Raw genomic sequence first — 15,806 nt, 5'->3', positions numbered from 1 at the left:
GCCTTCCACAGTGACACACTTCCAAGCTACATCTACTCCAGCAAAGCCACACCTACTCCAGCAAAGCCACACCTCCTAATGGTACCACTCCCTATGGGGGCCATTTTCTTTCAAACCTCCACAAATCTTTTCTACCCAGTATCCTCTGTGGCACCACCCTTATCACGGTTTAAGTCTATTTTTCTCTGACTTTTGGCCTTTTTTCTTACTCTTGGCTTTGGTTTTTATTTGCAACAGGTAAGATAATTGTCTTTGTTGACTTCTGTTATTTTTTTTTAATGGAAATTGTTTTATTTTTGTTGTAGCATCTAATGTCTTGGTATTATGTTTTATACCTGTATTTTCTTGGTTTCAATTGACCTATTTAGCATAAGAGGAAAACAATCTACTAATAAATATTGAGATTTTAAAATGGTAAACTCTGTAGATGTTGTTTTCCTACTTTCAGTCTTTCAGATTCTATGGCATCTGTGTGTGATAGAATATGCCTTTAGCCCCAAGCACTTTGGAGACAGAGGCAGGAGGATCTCTGTGAGTTTAAGGCCAATCTAATGTATACAGAGAGTTCCACAGAAGCCACACCTGCATAGTAAGACTCTTTGATATTTAAAACAATAACATGACAGAGTGATGGAGGAGAGTCATCTGTCTATGTGTTACTTTCATTGATTAATAAAGAAACTGCCTTGGCCCTTTAAGAGGATAGAAAATTAGGTAGGCGGAGTAGACAGAACAGAATGCTGGGTAAAAGGCAGTGAGGCAGATGCTTCAGGCAGTCGCCATAAGCAGTTGCCATGCTTCTCCTCTCTGAGATGGATGCAGGTTAAGATCTCTCCTGGTAAGCGACCACCTTGTGGTGCTACACAGATTACTAAATATGGGTTAAAGCAAGATGTGAAAATTAGACAATAAAAGACTAAAACTAATGGGCCAGGCAGTGTTTAAATGAGTATAGTTTGTGTTTTGTTATTTCGGGTGTAAAGCTAGCCGGGTGGTGGGACGCAGCCCGCCGCTCCATCTACAACAGAGGATTCAGGATATTGTTCTGTTTTTCACATAAGTATCCTGGAAGCATGGGATTGTATATTTTGCGGCTTAACATTACGACATCTTAGTACGTAGAACAGCTATTTTAGTGCCCAACTTTAACACTCAGAGTTCTTCTCTATCTTGTGTGCACTAGTGTTCGTCTTTTGGCAAGTTAATTCAACTTGGCAGCATTAAGTTGGCAGGAGAATTGGACATCTAAATTCTTTTTTAACTTTCTTTCATGTTAGTGTTGAAATTTGAAAACCAGGAAAAGATGTAGAATGAGTCCAACAAGATGTGGGTATTCTCAAATTTGTACGGAAGCTTAGCTGCCCGTCAGTAATAGCCAACTGCTCATCTGCTATCATGAGACTCAGATAACCTGTTTGCTTGAGGTCCCTATGGGGCCAAACCTTTTCCTCTGAGGTAGAAGCTGTGCTTTTTCCCGTGAGATATTTATTGTCTCTTTAACCATGTGGCCACCTACGAACTCATAAGTACTTGCAGTGTAATACTGAAATAATAGGGCTGGAGAGATGGCTCATCAGTCAGAATAGTGACTGCTCTTCCAGAGAACCTGAATTCAGTTCCCAGCACACACATGTCAGCTCATAATTTGTCTGTGATTCCAGTTCCTAGGGGTCCTATGCCCTCTTATGACCACCATAATGCATGCAAGTAGTATAAGGTATATATGCAGGCAAAACACCCATATCCATAGACAGAAATGAGTAAGAAGCAGTAACATAAGGTTTTTTTAATGGTAAATGACAAAATGTATAAACTTATGCAGCTTAATAAGCTGGAAAAAGATAAAAGGGCAAAGACTTATTTAATTTAACCTTTCCTTTGTGTGCCAGCTACACAGCTCTATTTGACATTCAGCAGCAATGGAGTCTCATCCATATTGACTGTAGATTTTGAATTGTGTTAACAGGGTCATAAGTTACCATTATATACTGTGGAACATTCCTTTACCTTGGCCCAGATAGCTTTGTTGAGCTCTTATCAGTAAATAAATCTCGAGTCCCCATGTGCGCATCTGGAGTCCCCACAAACACCTGGAGCCCCATCTCCTCCATGACGAATTATGGATTTTTCTGAGTGCCCATGGACATGCTTCTTGAAGCCCACACCGTGGCTGTCCTTGTAAAATTGACAGTGCATTCCTGGATTACTGCCTCATTGGTGGCAGGACAGCTGTTCTCCCCACCCCAGTTCAGAAAGGATGGGCACAAAGGCTGTGGGACAAAAAGCCATACCACAAGTACCTTCTGTAAACTTTTTGGAGGGCATACTATTCATGAGGCATGAATTTTCATTTCTTTTTCTGTTGATTTAAAATCAAACTGTGAGAATCAGGGACCAGGTATTTGCAAGAATTCCTGAACTCTGTAGAAGTTCTGTTAGAATGTGATGGTATTTGGTCATTTGTATTGTTATTTTAAGAAGAGTAAGTCTGAGAATGATCACTCTCTGCTTATGGAAACTACATGGTGATGGATGAGTATGCAGTCATTGTGTTTTTACCAGATATGGTAAAAAGAGACCTCTTAGATGGGAACGGTTACCAAGGCCCCATCCCTCTGTGATCTGTGACCTTCAGAGAAGCAGATTGTTAAACTCTCTCTGCCCTCTACATCTTTCTGCATATATATAGAGTGAAACAGTTGGATTTGTAAAATCCTGTTTATTATAGGATTCTGTGATTTTAAAGTAATTTTAGGTGCCCAGTAAAGTTCATGCTCAAGCAAACGCCATCTTTCTTTCCCATAGGGTGTCTTACTGCTGCAGGCGCTAACAAGGGGCAACGGAGCAATCCAGAAGATCGTTGCTTTTGAAAATGCTTTTGAGAGGCTACTGGACATTATTACAGAGGAGGGGAACAGTGACGGAGGTAAGAGGGAGAGGCTGTGAAGGCAGCGTGGTACTCACTCTTTTGGGGTGGTCACCATGGTTTCACAGCAGGACATGTGCTTGACTACATGATTTCAGCCTTTCTGGGACACAGGCCTGGATGGTCAGTGAGACAGGAGCCCTCAGCAAGTTATCGCTTAGACAGAAGAAGTGTAGCTCTGTGAACATCTAAGCTAGGTGGGGAGGAAAGACAAGAGTCTATCTGCATTGTGAGTGCGCTGTGCAAAACACAGAAGAGCACATTCGCGTCTTCTGCGGTGTCAGAATTCCTTGAGGAACAGTCAGCTCCCACGGCATCGTGGTTTCAGAAGCAGCAACTTGCAGATACTCCCACTTTGCCAACACAAGTTCTTTATTGACATCTTAATAACTAAGAATATATCCCTCAGTAAGTATATCATTATATGTGTAGATATGGACTACATAGAGCTAAGGGGCTACAGCAGGGTTAAGAGTCTTCAGAAGTCAGGGAAGCTGATAGAACAATGGAGTCTGTATGAGTATGTAATGAACTAAACTGAGCTTCTCAAAAATACCGGAGAAGTTGCTGTAGTGGCAGGCAATTCATTTGTATTTTAATAAATAAAGCTTGCCCAGAGATCAGAGAGTAAAACAGCCACACTGGTCAGCCTTACAGACCAGGCAGCAGTGGCACACACCTTTAATCCCATAGCCACGCTAGTTAGCTATAGAGGCTGGGCAGGGTGGTGCACGCCTTTAATCCCAGTACTAGAGAGGAGTATAAAACAGGAAGAGTCAGGTCTCAGATCAGTCTCAGTCTGAGGATTTGTGGAGGCAGGATCGCCATTTTGGTCTGAAGTAGAGGTAAGAGCCAGTGGCTGGCTGCTTTTCTTTTCAGACCTTCAGGTTGGACCCAAGTATCTGTCTCTGGGTTCTTACTATTCGTGCTACAGGTTGCAGCTGCTGGTGTTAACATTGGAGTGGAATGCAGGGTCAGTTGAGCTGGAGGAGCAAGGTGAAGGATGGCCCTAGAGGCACAAAAGGGCAGATGAATGGACAGTGGTTTCAGACAGGACAACAAGCAAATGCTTGTTTGTCAAGTACATTAGCGGGGACCAAGTAGACTTGAAGCCCCTGGGATAGTTGGAAGTTCTCTGTCTGTTCATCTTTGAGGCACGTACTGGATGGTCAGATGACAGATGAGTGGGATTATCCCTGTCCTGGTACTGAGTGTCCACTGCTTTATGGGGAATCATACGAGGGAGTTGGACTCTTCCCTTGGTTTGGTGTGTCTGATGAGTTCTTAAGTTCTTTAAAAGTTTTTCGTGTGTGGGGCTGAAGAGATGGCTCAGGTTAAGAGCACTGGCTGCTTTTCCAAAGGTCTTGAGTTCAATTCCCAACAACTACATGGTAGCTCACAACCACCTATAATGAGATCGGTGTCTTCCTCTGGCCTGCAGTGCAGGTATATGTGCAGGCGGAACAACATACATGATAAATAAATAAATCTTAAAGAAAAAATGTGTGTGTGGTACAGTGGGTAGTGGGGAGGAGGGGCTGCATCTGTGTGTGGAGGTTAGAAGACAACTTTATGGAGTAGTTTCTCTTCTTGCAGCTTTAGGTGGGACCCAGGGGTAAAGGCAGGCTCCAGGCTAGTACCCACTGAGCCATCCAGCTCACTAGCGCCTAACGAGTTCTTGGACTTTGTTTTCCTAATATGATCTTAATATGCCATGTGCCCCATACATCTCAGTTCACCCCAGTAAATGTATGGGGACCCTTCCTGCTGTGCCTTACGGGTGGAGCTAAAAAGAGGGTATTGTTCATCTGTCCTCCTGCGTGCAGAATGGCCTTCCAGCCTCAAAATTGAGTCAAAGGCTGCTTTAAAATGAAGTCTCTCTGGTCAAGGCACAGTACTGTTCTTTACAGTATGGGGGAACTTATGACAGGAGCAACCTTGATCTCAAACATTTCTAATCAGTATCTTACTCATATCTTATCAACTCAAACTGCCCTTCAGTTATTGGTAATTTTGCCTTGGCCTCCAGGTGCTAAGGTTATAGCTGTGTGTCCTGAAGACAGGTTAGAAAATAAATCTCTAAAAAGGGAGAAAATTATTTGGTTGAAGACTTGAAGGTCTCAGGGAAACCATAAAATAGCAAAATAGAACATTCTGGAGCCAAATTTGCTTTCCTTTGAGTTTAAATAGTTTAAATGAGCCAGACATGGGTGATGCATGCAAATAATCATTGCAGATAGCGTGGTCAAACAAAGAGCAGACCCTGATACAGTACCAAAACCATGATCCTTAAGAGGAAAAACTGATGAATGGGACTTTATTAAAACTGAAAAGGTGTGGGGCTGGAGAGATGGTTCAGAGATTATGAGCATTAACTGCTCTTCTAGAGGTCCTGAGTTCAGTTTCCAAAAACCACATGGTGGCTCACAATCAGCTACAATGAGATCTGGTGCTCTCTTCTGACGTGCAGGTGTATATGCAGGCAAAACACTATATACTAAATAAATTATATAAATAAATCTTTTTAAAAAACCTGAAAAGGTGCAAGTCATACACAGTGCTGCATGTCTTTAATGTCAGCACTTGGGAGGCAGAGGCGGGCTGATCTCTGAGTTCGAACCCAGCCTCCTCTATAGAGTGAGTTCCAGGACTGCTACACAGAGAAATCCTATCTTGAAAAACCATAAAAACAAAACAAAATTGCAAAGTTGTGTTCTACAAAAGACTCTATTAAGCGAATTCAGTAACAGCATGGGTGGGGATAAAGTAGTACTAAAACTTGTATCTGAAAGAGGACTTAAAAACATAATGGTGAAAAGAAATGCAGATTTAAAACCAGTCAAAATATCTGAACAGATTCTTCATTGAAGAAGAGATTGGAGTTTGCAGTAACATACAAATAAACACTCAGCATCATGTCATTAGGCGATTGCAAAGAATTGCAGTGATGAAAGTCCAAAATTCTAATTCTGCTAGATGCTCTTGAGGGTATAGAAAGCAGAAATGCATTGCTGATAGAAATTCAAAGGGGTGCAGCCAGTGTGAAAGACAGTAACAGTTTCTTACAAAGCTAAACACAATCTTGCTGTGTGATCTAATGGTAATGCTGCTTCATACTTATACATATTACATTAAAACTTATATCCACAGAAAAACTACACTTGATGTTCATAGAAGCTTTTTATTTCCACTTCTAAAACATGGAAGTAATCAGGGTGTCCTTGAGTGGGTGAATGGATAAATGCTAATGGGTTCAGAAAATTAGATCTTACTCAGCAATAAAAGTTGTCAAGCTACAGAAAGGTGTCGGGAACCTTAAGTGCATGCTGTTGAGTGATTCCAGTTTAACAGCTTTCTGGGAAAGGCTGTAGAGGCAGTCTTCTGGGATTTGGATGGGGGAAAGGGGATATAGGGCAGTTTTTGTGATGAGACTGTTGTGTTTGGTACTGTAATGGTACCTTCTCAGATTCTACATTTGTCAAGACTCAGTTTTTCAGCGTGAAGAGTGAACTGTGATCTTCAGCACTTTGCCAGCATTTGAGCATCCTTTGTAACTGCTTCACACTGATGGATGGTGACAGTGAGGGAACTCGGGAGGAGAGCAGCTGGAGGTGCCGATTGTCCTGGTTCTCTGACTATAAGCCTGCTCTAAGAGGCAGTTGCTTAGATTGTTTTTCACATCTACTTTATTTAGTGCGTTGTCTGTCACAGCACATGTGTGGGAATCAGAGGACAGCTTGCAAGAGTGCCTCTCCTACCACGTGGGTCCTGGGGGTTGAACTCAGGTCACCAGGCTTGTCAGCAAGTGCATTTACCCCACTGTACATTTATCTAGCAGGACCAAAGGTGTGCGTGTACTAAGGCCTAGAACAGTGAGCATCTTGAACACTCTGTACTTCACAGAGGAACCAGGAACTCATGGTTGTTCTAACACTTGGTAGAGGTCAATGGGAAGGTCTTCACTGAGATAATAACAGGGGCCATAGAGTGGGTGAAATTGCACACAAGAGTGATATTTGTAAGCAGAGAAATAGAAGGGTGTGGCAGACAGGAGCCATGAGAAGTAGCCTGAGCAGCCAGATGAGGAAAACACCAGGGATAGGCAGGGACAAGTGTCAGATGGTCTCAGAGATCATATAAAGTGGGATGGAATCAGTCAATAAATGGTTAATATTTAATATACATCTGAAGTCTTTTTCTTGTCCTTGCCAAGAATGCAGAGGTATATAGGACATTGATAAACTTCTGTGTTGTGGATTATAATGTAGTGGAAAGAACAAGTCTCTAGAAGGTTGTGTGTGACGCTCTAACTAGTTCTTGAGTCTTGCCCAGTACTGAGCACTTGGTATTTAAGCTTGTGTGTGAATGTGGTAGATGGCTTCTGTAGGGGGTTGGACAGACAAGTTGCTATGGGCTGAGAAAACGCACAGAGGCAGGCAGAAGGCCGGGGTCAGAACAGGCTGCTGCTGTACCGTACTGACCATGGATATACACACTTTAGAACATTAGATTGAGTTCCTTCAGATGTCATTAGCCTTAATGCTGCCATTTTTCATTCTTCCCCAGGTATAGTAGTAGAAGATTGTTTGATTTTGCTTCAGAACTTGTTAAAAAACAACAATTCCAATCAAAACTTTTTTAAAGAAGGCTCGTATATTCAACGTATGAAACCTTGGTTTGAAGTTGGAGATGAAAATTCTGGTTGGTCAGCACAGAAAGTGACCAATCTACATTTAATGCTGCAGGTATGTTGTCTTTAGACATCACTGTGATCAAATTTTGTCAGGAATATTTTTCAGTGAAAAGAAAATCACTCCCATTTGCAAATACAGGATTTTTAGTTGGTTTTAGGGGAGATGTAAAATCTTTTTTTTTTTTTTTAGATTCATGTACTCATTACGTACAGTAATATGTTATACAAGAGCGTTTTCATTAACATATTAGTGTATCTGACTGAGCATGTTATTGCATCTTGTGTGTGGAGGTCAGGACAACTTGAGAGAAACAGTCTTTTCTACCATGTGAGTCCCACACAGGGTAATTTATAACTCAGGTTATCAGGAGCCTTTCCCCTGTCAGCTAAAAGTATATATTCTATGCTGACCACGTGCTTGTCCTGTGCCCTCCTACTCTCTGCCATACCCTTTCCCCTGTTGTTATCTCCTCAGTTCTATAGATAGTGCTTATGAAAAAGTCTAAAAACCGCAGGTTGTGGCGGCACACACCGGTAGGAGTTGCTGAAGGAGGCAGAGGCAGGAGGATCATGAGTTCGAGGCCAGCCTGGGCTACACATTAAAAAATTTTTAAAAAAGAAGTCCAAAAACCACAAATGACAAAAAATGTTTGACGTTTCTCTTTTCTATGACAGGCTTATTCATTTAGCATGGGTATCTCTAGTTGGATTAACTTTCCTACAAATAAATACCATTTTTTTTTAAAGTTTATTTTATTTTTATTTATATCTGTGTGTGTGAGAATATGTATGCCACTTGTGTATGGGTGCCCATGAAGGCCAAAATAGAGTGTTGTAGACCCTGAAGCTGGAGTTAACAGGGAATTTTGAGTCACCACAGATTTAGGGGCTGAGAATCAAACTTGTGTCCTCTGCAAGAGCAGTAAGTGCTCTTAACCACTGAACTATCTCTTGGTTACCACACCTTCACACTTTATGGTTGAGAGAAATCTGTTTTGTATATATTCCAAATTTGTAATCATCTGCTGTTGGACACTCAAGTTGGTTCCCTAACTTAACTTGTGCATGGTGTTGAAGTGACCACTGACTGATATGCAGATGTCTCTGTGTCCTTTGGACCTGGAGCGGTATAGCTGTGTTATGACATAGAGGACCATGTAAAGAATTTTTTGAGGGACTGAAGAGATGGCTCGGTGGTTAAAAACATTCGCTGCTCTTCCAGAGGACCCAGACTTGGTTCCAGCATTTATATTAGGGAGCACACATTTGCTGGGAACTCCAAGTTTCGGGGATCTGATGCCCTCTTCTGGCCTCTTCACACACCAACAAACACATGGCCTGTTCATTCATTCATATAGTTCCCCCACACACACGCACACACACAATAAAATTTTTAAAATAGGGTTTGGGGATTTAGCTCAGAGGTAGAGTACTTGACTAGGAAGCACAAGGCTCTGGGTTGGGTCCTCAGTGCCAATAAAAAAATTAAAACAAAAAACAAGAGTTAGCTTTCTCTTGAAGAACATTTTATCTTAACACTCTCTCTCTCTGAATCTCAGTCCTATTTCCAACTTACTTAACACCAAAAGAAAAGAAAATTTTAGAATTATTTTAAAGAAAGATTAGTTTAAAAATTGTATTACTGGCTAGGTGTGGTGGTGCACATCTTTAATCGCAGTACTTGGGAGGCAGGCTCAAGGGGATCTCTGAGTTCAAAGCCAGCCTAGTCTACAGAGTTCCAAGACAAGTATATTACTGCCTAAAAAGTTGAAGTACATGTTCATGTAAACAGAGAAATGCAGTATAGTTCTATATATTATGAACTACATATATATGTATATTTTATGCTCTGTATTATAAAGTACATCTATATGCAGGTTTGTTATAGGGTTTTATTTTGTTTTTTAACTTTAAAAAAGTAGATCAACAGCTGGGCGGTGGCACACACCTTTAATCCCAGCACTAGGAAGGCAGAGGCGAGTGGATCTTTGAGAGTTCAGGACAGCCAGGGCTACACAGAGAAACCCTGTCTCAAAAAATAAAACAAGTGGATAAACCTGCCTTGCCTCCCTCACTGAAATGTCCCTGTCACATGCTTAGTGAAGACCATGGACTTCAAGGCAAAGGACCTGAGATTCGTTCATCATAATATTTTCTCCACCTCAGGGAAGGAGTAGTTGAGTTCATGACTTTGCAGCTGCAGTTGGTCTTTTTAGAGCATCTGCAGTGTCTCTCCAGTTTTATTTAGGTTTGCTCATCTGAAAGTGCACCATTGTTTTCGTTAGAATAGCTGTGCACTGACGGAACTGTTTCATTATATTCATTGTTACAGTTATAATCCTAAACCTTTGAAAACTGGAAGGCTGGTGCTCGCTCTCCCCTCCCTCCCCTCTCCTCCTCCCCCCCCCCCCCCCTCTCTCTCCTTCTCGCTTGCTCTTTATTGATAGGTTCTTACTATGTGGCCCTGGCCTGACTGTCCCCTGAGTGCTGAGATTTAAGATGTGCCACTCACTACACCTAGCAAAACACCACTTTCAGATTTTTTTTTTCATTAATTATCTCATCGCCTCTCTGCCCCTCTCCAGAAAGTCATCTTTATCAGGGAAACAGAATCTGTGATAGTCCTGTCTGTAGTGATGTTAGTGTTTTAGTTGAATTCTTCAGCATATCTGCAATAAAGTCATGGATGACATTTGTCTGGCACTTTTGTTAAGTTAGTTTTCTCATATATATATTATAATAGGTATAAAACGTTTTTTCATATAAATCATATGACTAGTTTGTAAAAATATAAGCCATTATTTAGTTATTTTGAAGATGTAATTGGGCCTAAATAATGGTTTGTTTCTGAAACTTAGTGTTAAGATTCAGAGTAAGCATGAAACTGTAGGGATTTAATAATGAAACCAGCCCCACCTGGTGCATGAGTCTCTGTCAGGCCTCCAGCTGTTAGTTTTAGCCTCTTTATCTCCAGGGTTAGAGAAAGTCATGGAACTCAGGCCGTCTGTTTCAGACCCACTCTGTCATTAGATAGTTCCCACTTTCTCTGCTAGGAGTCTGCCACCTTGTACCTGAATTCAATTTTATATTGTATATGTCTTATTTGTAAATACTGTGTTTGTTGTTTCAGTCCAGAAATGACTGAAGCAGATACTGTTCTGTGAGAGTTCAAATCACCTGAAAGGGACAGCATTAAGCAAATAGCAGAGTACTAACACTGTTGCCATAGGAGAAAGGGGCCATGCTTAGCTATGGTGAGCATATTAGGGAATACCCCAACAGATGGTTCTATCCGCGTGGGTCAGCTTTGTCTCACGCCTCTACAAATGATTTTTTGAGACAGGGTCTCCTCCTGCCTCCACCTCCCCGGTATGCAATACCATGCCCTGCTGCAGATCTTTAAAAGCCAAATTTTATCTTGTTCACAGCTTGTCCGAGTACTAGTGTCTCCTACCAACCCCCCTGGTGCGACCAGCAGCTGTCAGAAGGCCATGTTCCAGTGTGGGTTACTGCAGCAGCTTTGCACCATTCTGATGGCTACGGGAATTCCTGCTGATATCCTGACCGAGGTAAACGAGGGAAAGACAGAGGCCACTGTTGGGAATCCTAGGAATTAGACACTAATTGAAGGAAACGTGGTAACAGCTAACCATTTTTATGATAGCTTCCTCACATACTACATGATAATGGCAGTGTTAGTTTCAAAAGGCATATTCTTTTCTTCAGGTTCCATAATGTACAATGTTAAACTTAGCTGATTGTCGTAGTTAGGGTTTCTATTGCTATGCAGAGACACTATGACCATAGCAGCTCTCAACTCTTTTTTGTTATTGTTGTTGTTGTTTTATTTTTTAGGCAGGATTTTTCTCTGTAGCTAGCTAGAAATACACTAAACAGTATTGTAATTAATATAGTTTCTGTGTGATTATTCGGGGCTGAGTAGCTGAGAAACAAATGTGTAGTATCCGTGTACAAAAGCCCTCCTTCACAGTGACACACGTCCTCCAACGAGGCCACAACTCCTAATAGTGCCATTCCCTGTATGCCAACATTTAAACATGTGAGTCTGTGGGGGCCATTCCTGTTCAAACCACCACACTGATCATCTGGAAATGTTTTCCATTAATTTTTTTGAGGGGGGGGGTTGTTTTTTGAGACAGGGTTTATTTGTGTAGCTACGGAGCTAGTCCTGGAACTCACTCTGTAGACCAGGCTGGCCTCAAACTCATGGAGATCCACCTGCCTCTGCTTCCCAAGTGCAGCATAAATATCTTTCCCCCCTCCAAACATTGCTTCTCTAAAGTGGCGTCTTTCAGGTGTTCAGTGACCCTCAGTGGCCTGGGCAGCTTTGTCAGTGTGTCAGTGTTTGGGTTGTTGTTGTTGTTTGTTTTTGGTTTTTTGTTGTTGTTGTTGTTGTTGTTGTTGTTTTGGTTTTTCAAGGCAGGGTTTCTCTGTAGCTTTGGAGCCTGTCCTGGAACTAGCTCTTGTAGACCAGACTGGCCTTGAACTCATAGAGATCCACCTGCCTCTGCCTCCCGAGTGCTGAGATTAAAGGCATGTGCCACCACCACCCAGCTCTAGCTCATTCTTATATCTTAAATTAACCCATTTCTATTAATCTGTGTATCACCACATGGCTGTGGTTTACCGGCAAGGTTCCATCTGGCATCTGTCTCAGGCAGGGCTACATGGCTTTTTGCTGACTCTGCCTTCTTTCTCCCAGCATTCAGTTTAGTTTTTCCTTCCTAACTCTATTCTGCCCTTTCTATAGGCCCAAAGCAGCTTTTTTATTTACCAGTGGTATTCACAGCATACAGAGGGGAACCCCACCTCACCTCCCCTTTTCTGTCTAGATAAAAAGGAAAGTTTTTACTTTAACATAGTAAAATTACGTATAACAAAACAGGTAACAAGCAAGAATTACAGTTACAATGTTATATCTACTTTATCTTTTGTCAAACTAAGGAAAACTATAACTGCCTATTCTTCAATTCCATCAAAGACTCCAGAAGGATATAATAATACCTAAGTAAACAGGAAGTGCATTGTAAGCAACTTCCAAAACTCTAAAATTGACAGACATCTCACTTCCTGGACAGTCACCTAAAAGTTCTTCTGTATCATTGGGACTTCCATCTTAAGCCTACAGGCCCATGGTATCTGGCAGACTTTTCCATGAAGCAGGAAATTTCAAAGACAGTTCCACCTATATTGGTAGTTTGTCAGTCACTTTCTTCTGTGTCCTGCAGAATGTCTGGCAGTCTCCTTCATGAAACAGGAACCCCAAAGGACTGTCTCACCTTCAACAGTCACTTGTCTCTGGGTCCTGCATGTCCAGTTCACACAGCATAACACCAAGAAGTCCATGCAAGAGTTTCTTGCCCAGACGACTAACCAACGACTTAAGGAGCCTCTTCAATGCCCATCCTCCTCTTGAAGTAGATTCATGCTGCCAGGAGCAGATGAATCTCAATGTTATGAAAAGACCTAAGTTATTAAAATGTTTTAAATGCTATATTCTGAAGGTCTCTGAAAGATTTGAAGAATACCTATATAACTGAAATATATCTCTTTATATCTAGAAAACCTAACTAGTATGACTAAAAATTTGACTATTATAGAAGACTATTCTGCATTTTTAATGATACATTATATTTTTAAATGAGCTGCATAAACACAATACCTTAATTAAGAGCAGACATATACATATAACAACATTGACTGTAAATTTGTGTCAGTTGACCATGATTCATACCAATACAAGTATTCATATCTCTAGCATATCCTCCTTTAAGTATAAACAAACATTTATAAACAATTTTTGGGATTTTGGACATAGTTCTCTCCAAACTGCTTCCTGCTTTTTGTTGGGTGAAGTAATTTTTGGAGGTGTTCAGAGCGACCTTTTGGGGGGGTTCTTGGTCCATCAAACCACACTAGTCTGGAAGAAATCCACAGGTTCTCATCTTCTGTGGAAACAAAAGAAGAACCTCTTTTCCAAACAACTTATCCTTAGACCCAAATTTTGAAGTCAAGATCCCTCTAAAACAGATATGTTGGTTTAGCCTAGCAGCCTGTACAATGAAATGTCTCTCTGTACTTAGCACAACAGTCAAAAAATTCAAAGAAAACACAGTAGTATTCAAAATCCAGACTCTCTGTGTATTTTCCATCTTTATTTGGCTTATTTTTCTTTATTCCTTTTAATCTGTGACTGTCTGTACTCTGTCACTCTTTTAAAACTTTGCTTTATTTTTTTAAAAATACTATTTACTTCTTTTTATAATTCCCTATACTCTTTTTCTTCTCTCTCCCAAGCCTACATACATTTATCCAACACTGTGACCTATTTAGAGGTCTTTTTTTTTTAATCTGAATCTGTCTTTATTGTGTATCTGTATATCTGTAATTATTTTCTGACCAAAAGCACTCTTTTTTTTTTTTTAATGCTAAGCAGGCATGGCTAGGGCCAACACTGCCCTGTCTGCTTGCTCTGCCTAGTACAGCATGGCAGAGGCATGTTCGCTACCTCTGAGAGTCATGTACATTGCCCCATTTTTAGGCACACGACAGGTCTGTGTTGCCATTAAGCAAATTGTAGCACTTTGCTCATAGATCCCACTTAAATGCTCTGTAGCTGGACCTCCCGAAATAGCGAGCCATTCGTGCTGGCAAACCAGGAAGCCTTCTTAAAGGAGCCGCACAGTTTTTGCTGCCAATGCTGAGTCAGAAAGACCTCTCTCAAACTTGCTGCCATCAGAGTCCATCTGAAAAAAATAATTGCTGGCTACCAAGAAGCTGTGCTTAACTCTGTTCTTTTATGTCTAGAATTCTTTTTTAAGCTTTCTCAGGTTTTACATGGTTATAGTTGACTATGTTGGTGTGCCAGTTTGTTGTAGGAGGCCACTCACTCATTCAGACCTGAAATAATCACTCAGTAACTGTATTAATTAAATCACTGCTTGGGCCCATTACCTCTAGTTTCTTATTGGCTAGCTCTTATATCTAGAATGAATCCATTTCCATTATTTTATATTTTATGAGGTTCATGGCCTACCAGTAAGGTTCCAGCTAGCAGCTCGCGTCTTTCCCCCTCTGGCAGCTACATGGTATCTCTCTGACTCCACCTTCTTTCTCCCAGCATTCAGTTTAGTTTTCCCTGCCTAGCTCTATTCTACCCTTTCTATAGGCCCAAAGCAGCTTCTTTATTAATCAGTGGTATTCACAGCATACAGAGGGGAGCCCCACATCTTTTCTCTCTGCTTTAAGTCCATCTTGTCTCCAACTGCTACCCCAATCCCACAGCTCTCTTATTTTGCTTCTTTCTGTCATGCCAGGATTGTTTTTTGAAATGTATGTTAAAGTTAGTAGGATTTATGTAGAGATAAAACATTTGTGAGACAGGATATCACTCTTACCTAGGCCAGCCATGAACTCCAGATAGTGCTCCTGCCTCAGCTTCTTGAGTGCTGACGTTACAGTCTGCTTTTTTATTTTTGGATCTTTTCTTTAATTCTAGTTTTCTGAAAACTACGGATGCTAACTGTGGGTTTGGTCCCCATCCCAGCAGTGATGACCCTTTCCTCCTGTGGGCACGCTTTCTTCACCTAGGACAGTGGCTGCTCTTCCTTGATAACATCTTTTCTGTTCTCCTGGAACTTTGTTAACAAATTTGTAAATTTTTTAACCTACGGATATCTTTAAAAGGAATTTTTAGTTGATAATGATGACGTGTTTATTATGTGCAACACTGCTCTGAAATATAGTTTTTCTTTTCATTATCTTTTCTTGGAGGTTGTTTTCGACTTAATCTTTAAATTGAACGTTCATTATGTTTGTTGTATTTTAAGTGTGTCCATTGATCTTATTTTTAAGCATTTCTCTGATTTGTTGGGACTGGGGATAAGTCTCACCTATTACAGCACATTATTATTTGAGATTCCATGAGGCTTCGAATTGCATGCAATCAAATCTTCTGTTTGGTTTTAGTTTTAGTTGTGATCTGGTCTCATGGAGCCCACAGACATGCTGTGGAAATGGGGCTGGCCTTCAACTTGTGCTCTTCCTTCCTCTTGCCTCCCAGTGCTGAGATTCCAGGCGTGTGTCCGTGTCCAGCATCCTGGGAGGATCTCCAGAGAACATTTCAGCATGATCATGTTCTAACTGATCTTTTCATGTCTGAATTTT

The 15,806-nt window shown here is 41.1% G+C and overlaps 1 protein-coding gene across 1 annotated transcript in view; it reads left to right on the top strand.

The window, feature by feature from the left end:
- Positions 1 to 15,806, top strand: part of Uso1 (USO1 vesicle transport factor) — a 70,910-nt gene that overhangs the window by 28,928 nt on the left and 26,176 nt on the right. Inside the window, 3 exon segments of the mRNA XM_038335309.1 lie at positions 2,806 to 2,926; positions 7,493 to 7,671; positions 11,048 to 11,188. Of these exon segments, the coding sequence (XP_038191237.1) occupies positions 2,806 to 2,926; positions 7,493 to 7,671; positions 11,048 to 11,188 (441 nt within the window).

This window comes from Arvicola amphibius, chromosome 1 (genome assembly GCF_903992535.2).
Source record: "Arvicola amphibius chromosome 1, mArvAmp1.2, whole genome shotgun sequence".
Lineage (NCBI taxonomy): Eukaryota > Metazoa > Chordata > Mammalia > Rodentia > Cricetidae > Arvicola > Arvicola amphibius.
The sequence above is the reverse complement of the archived record's forward strand: the minus strand, read 5'-3'. Positions and strand labels throughout refer to the sequence as shown.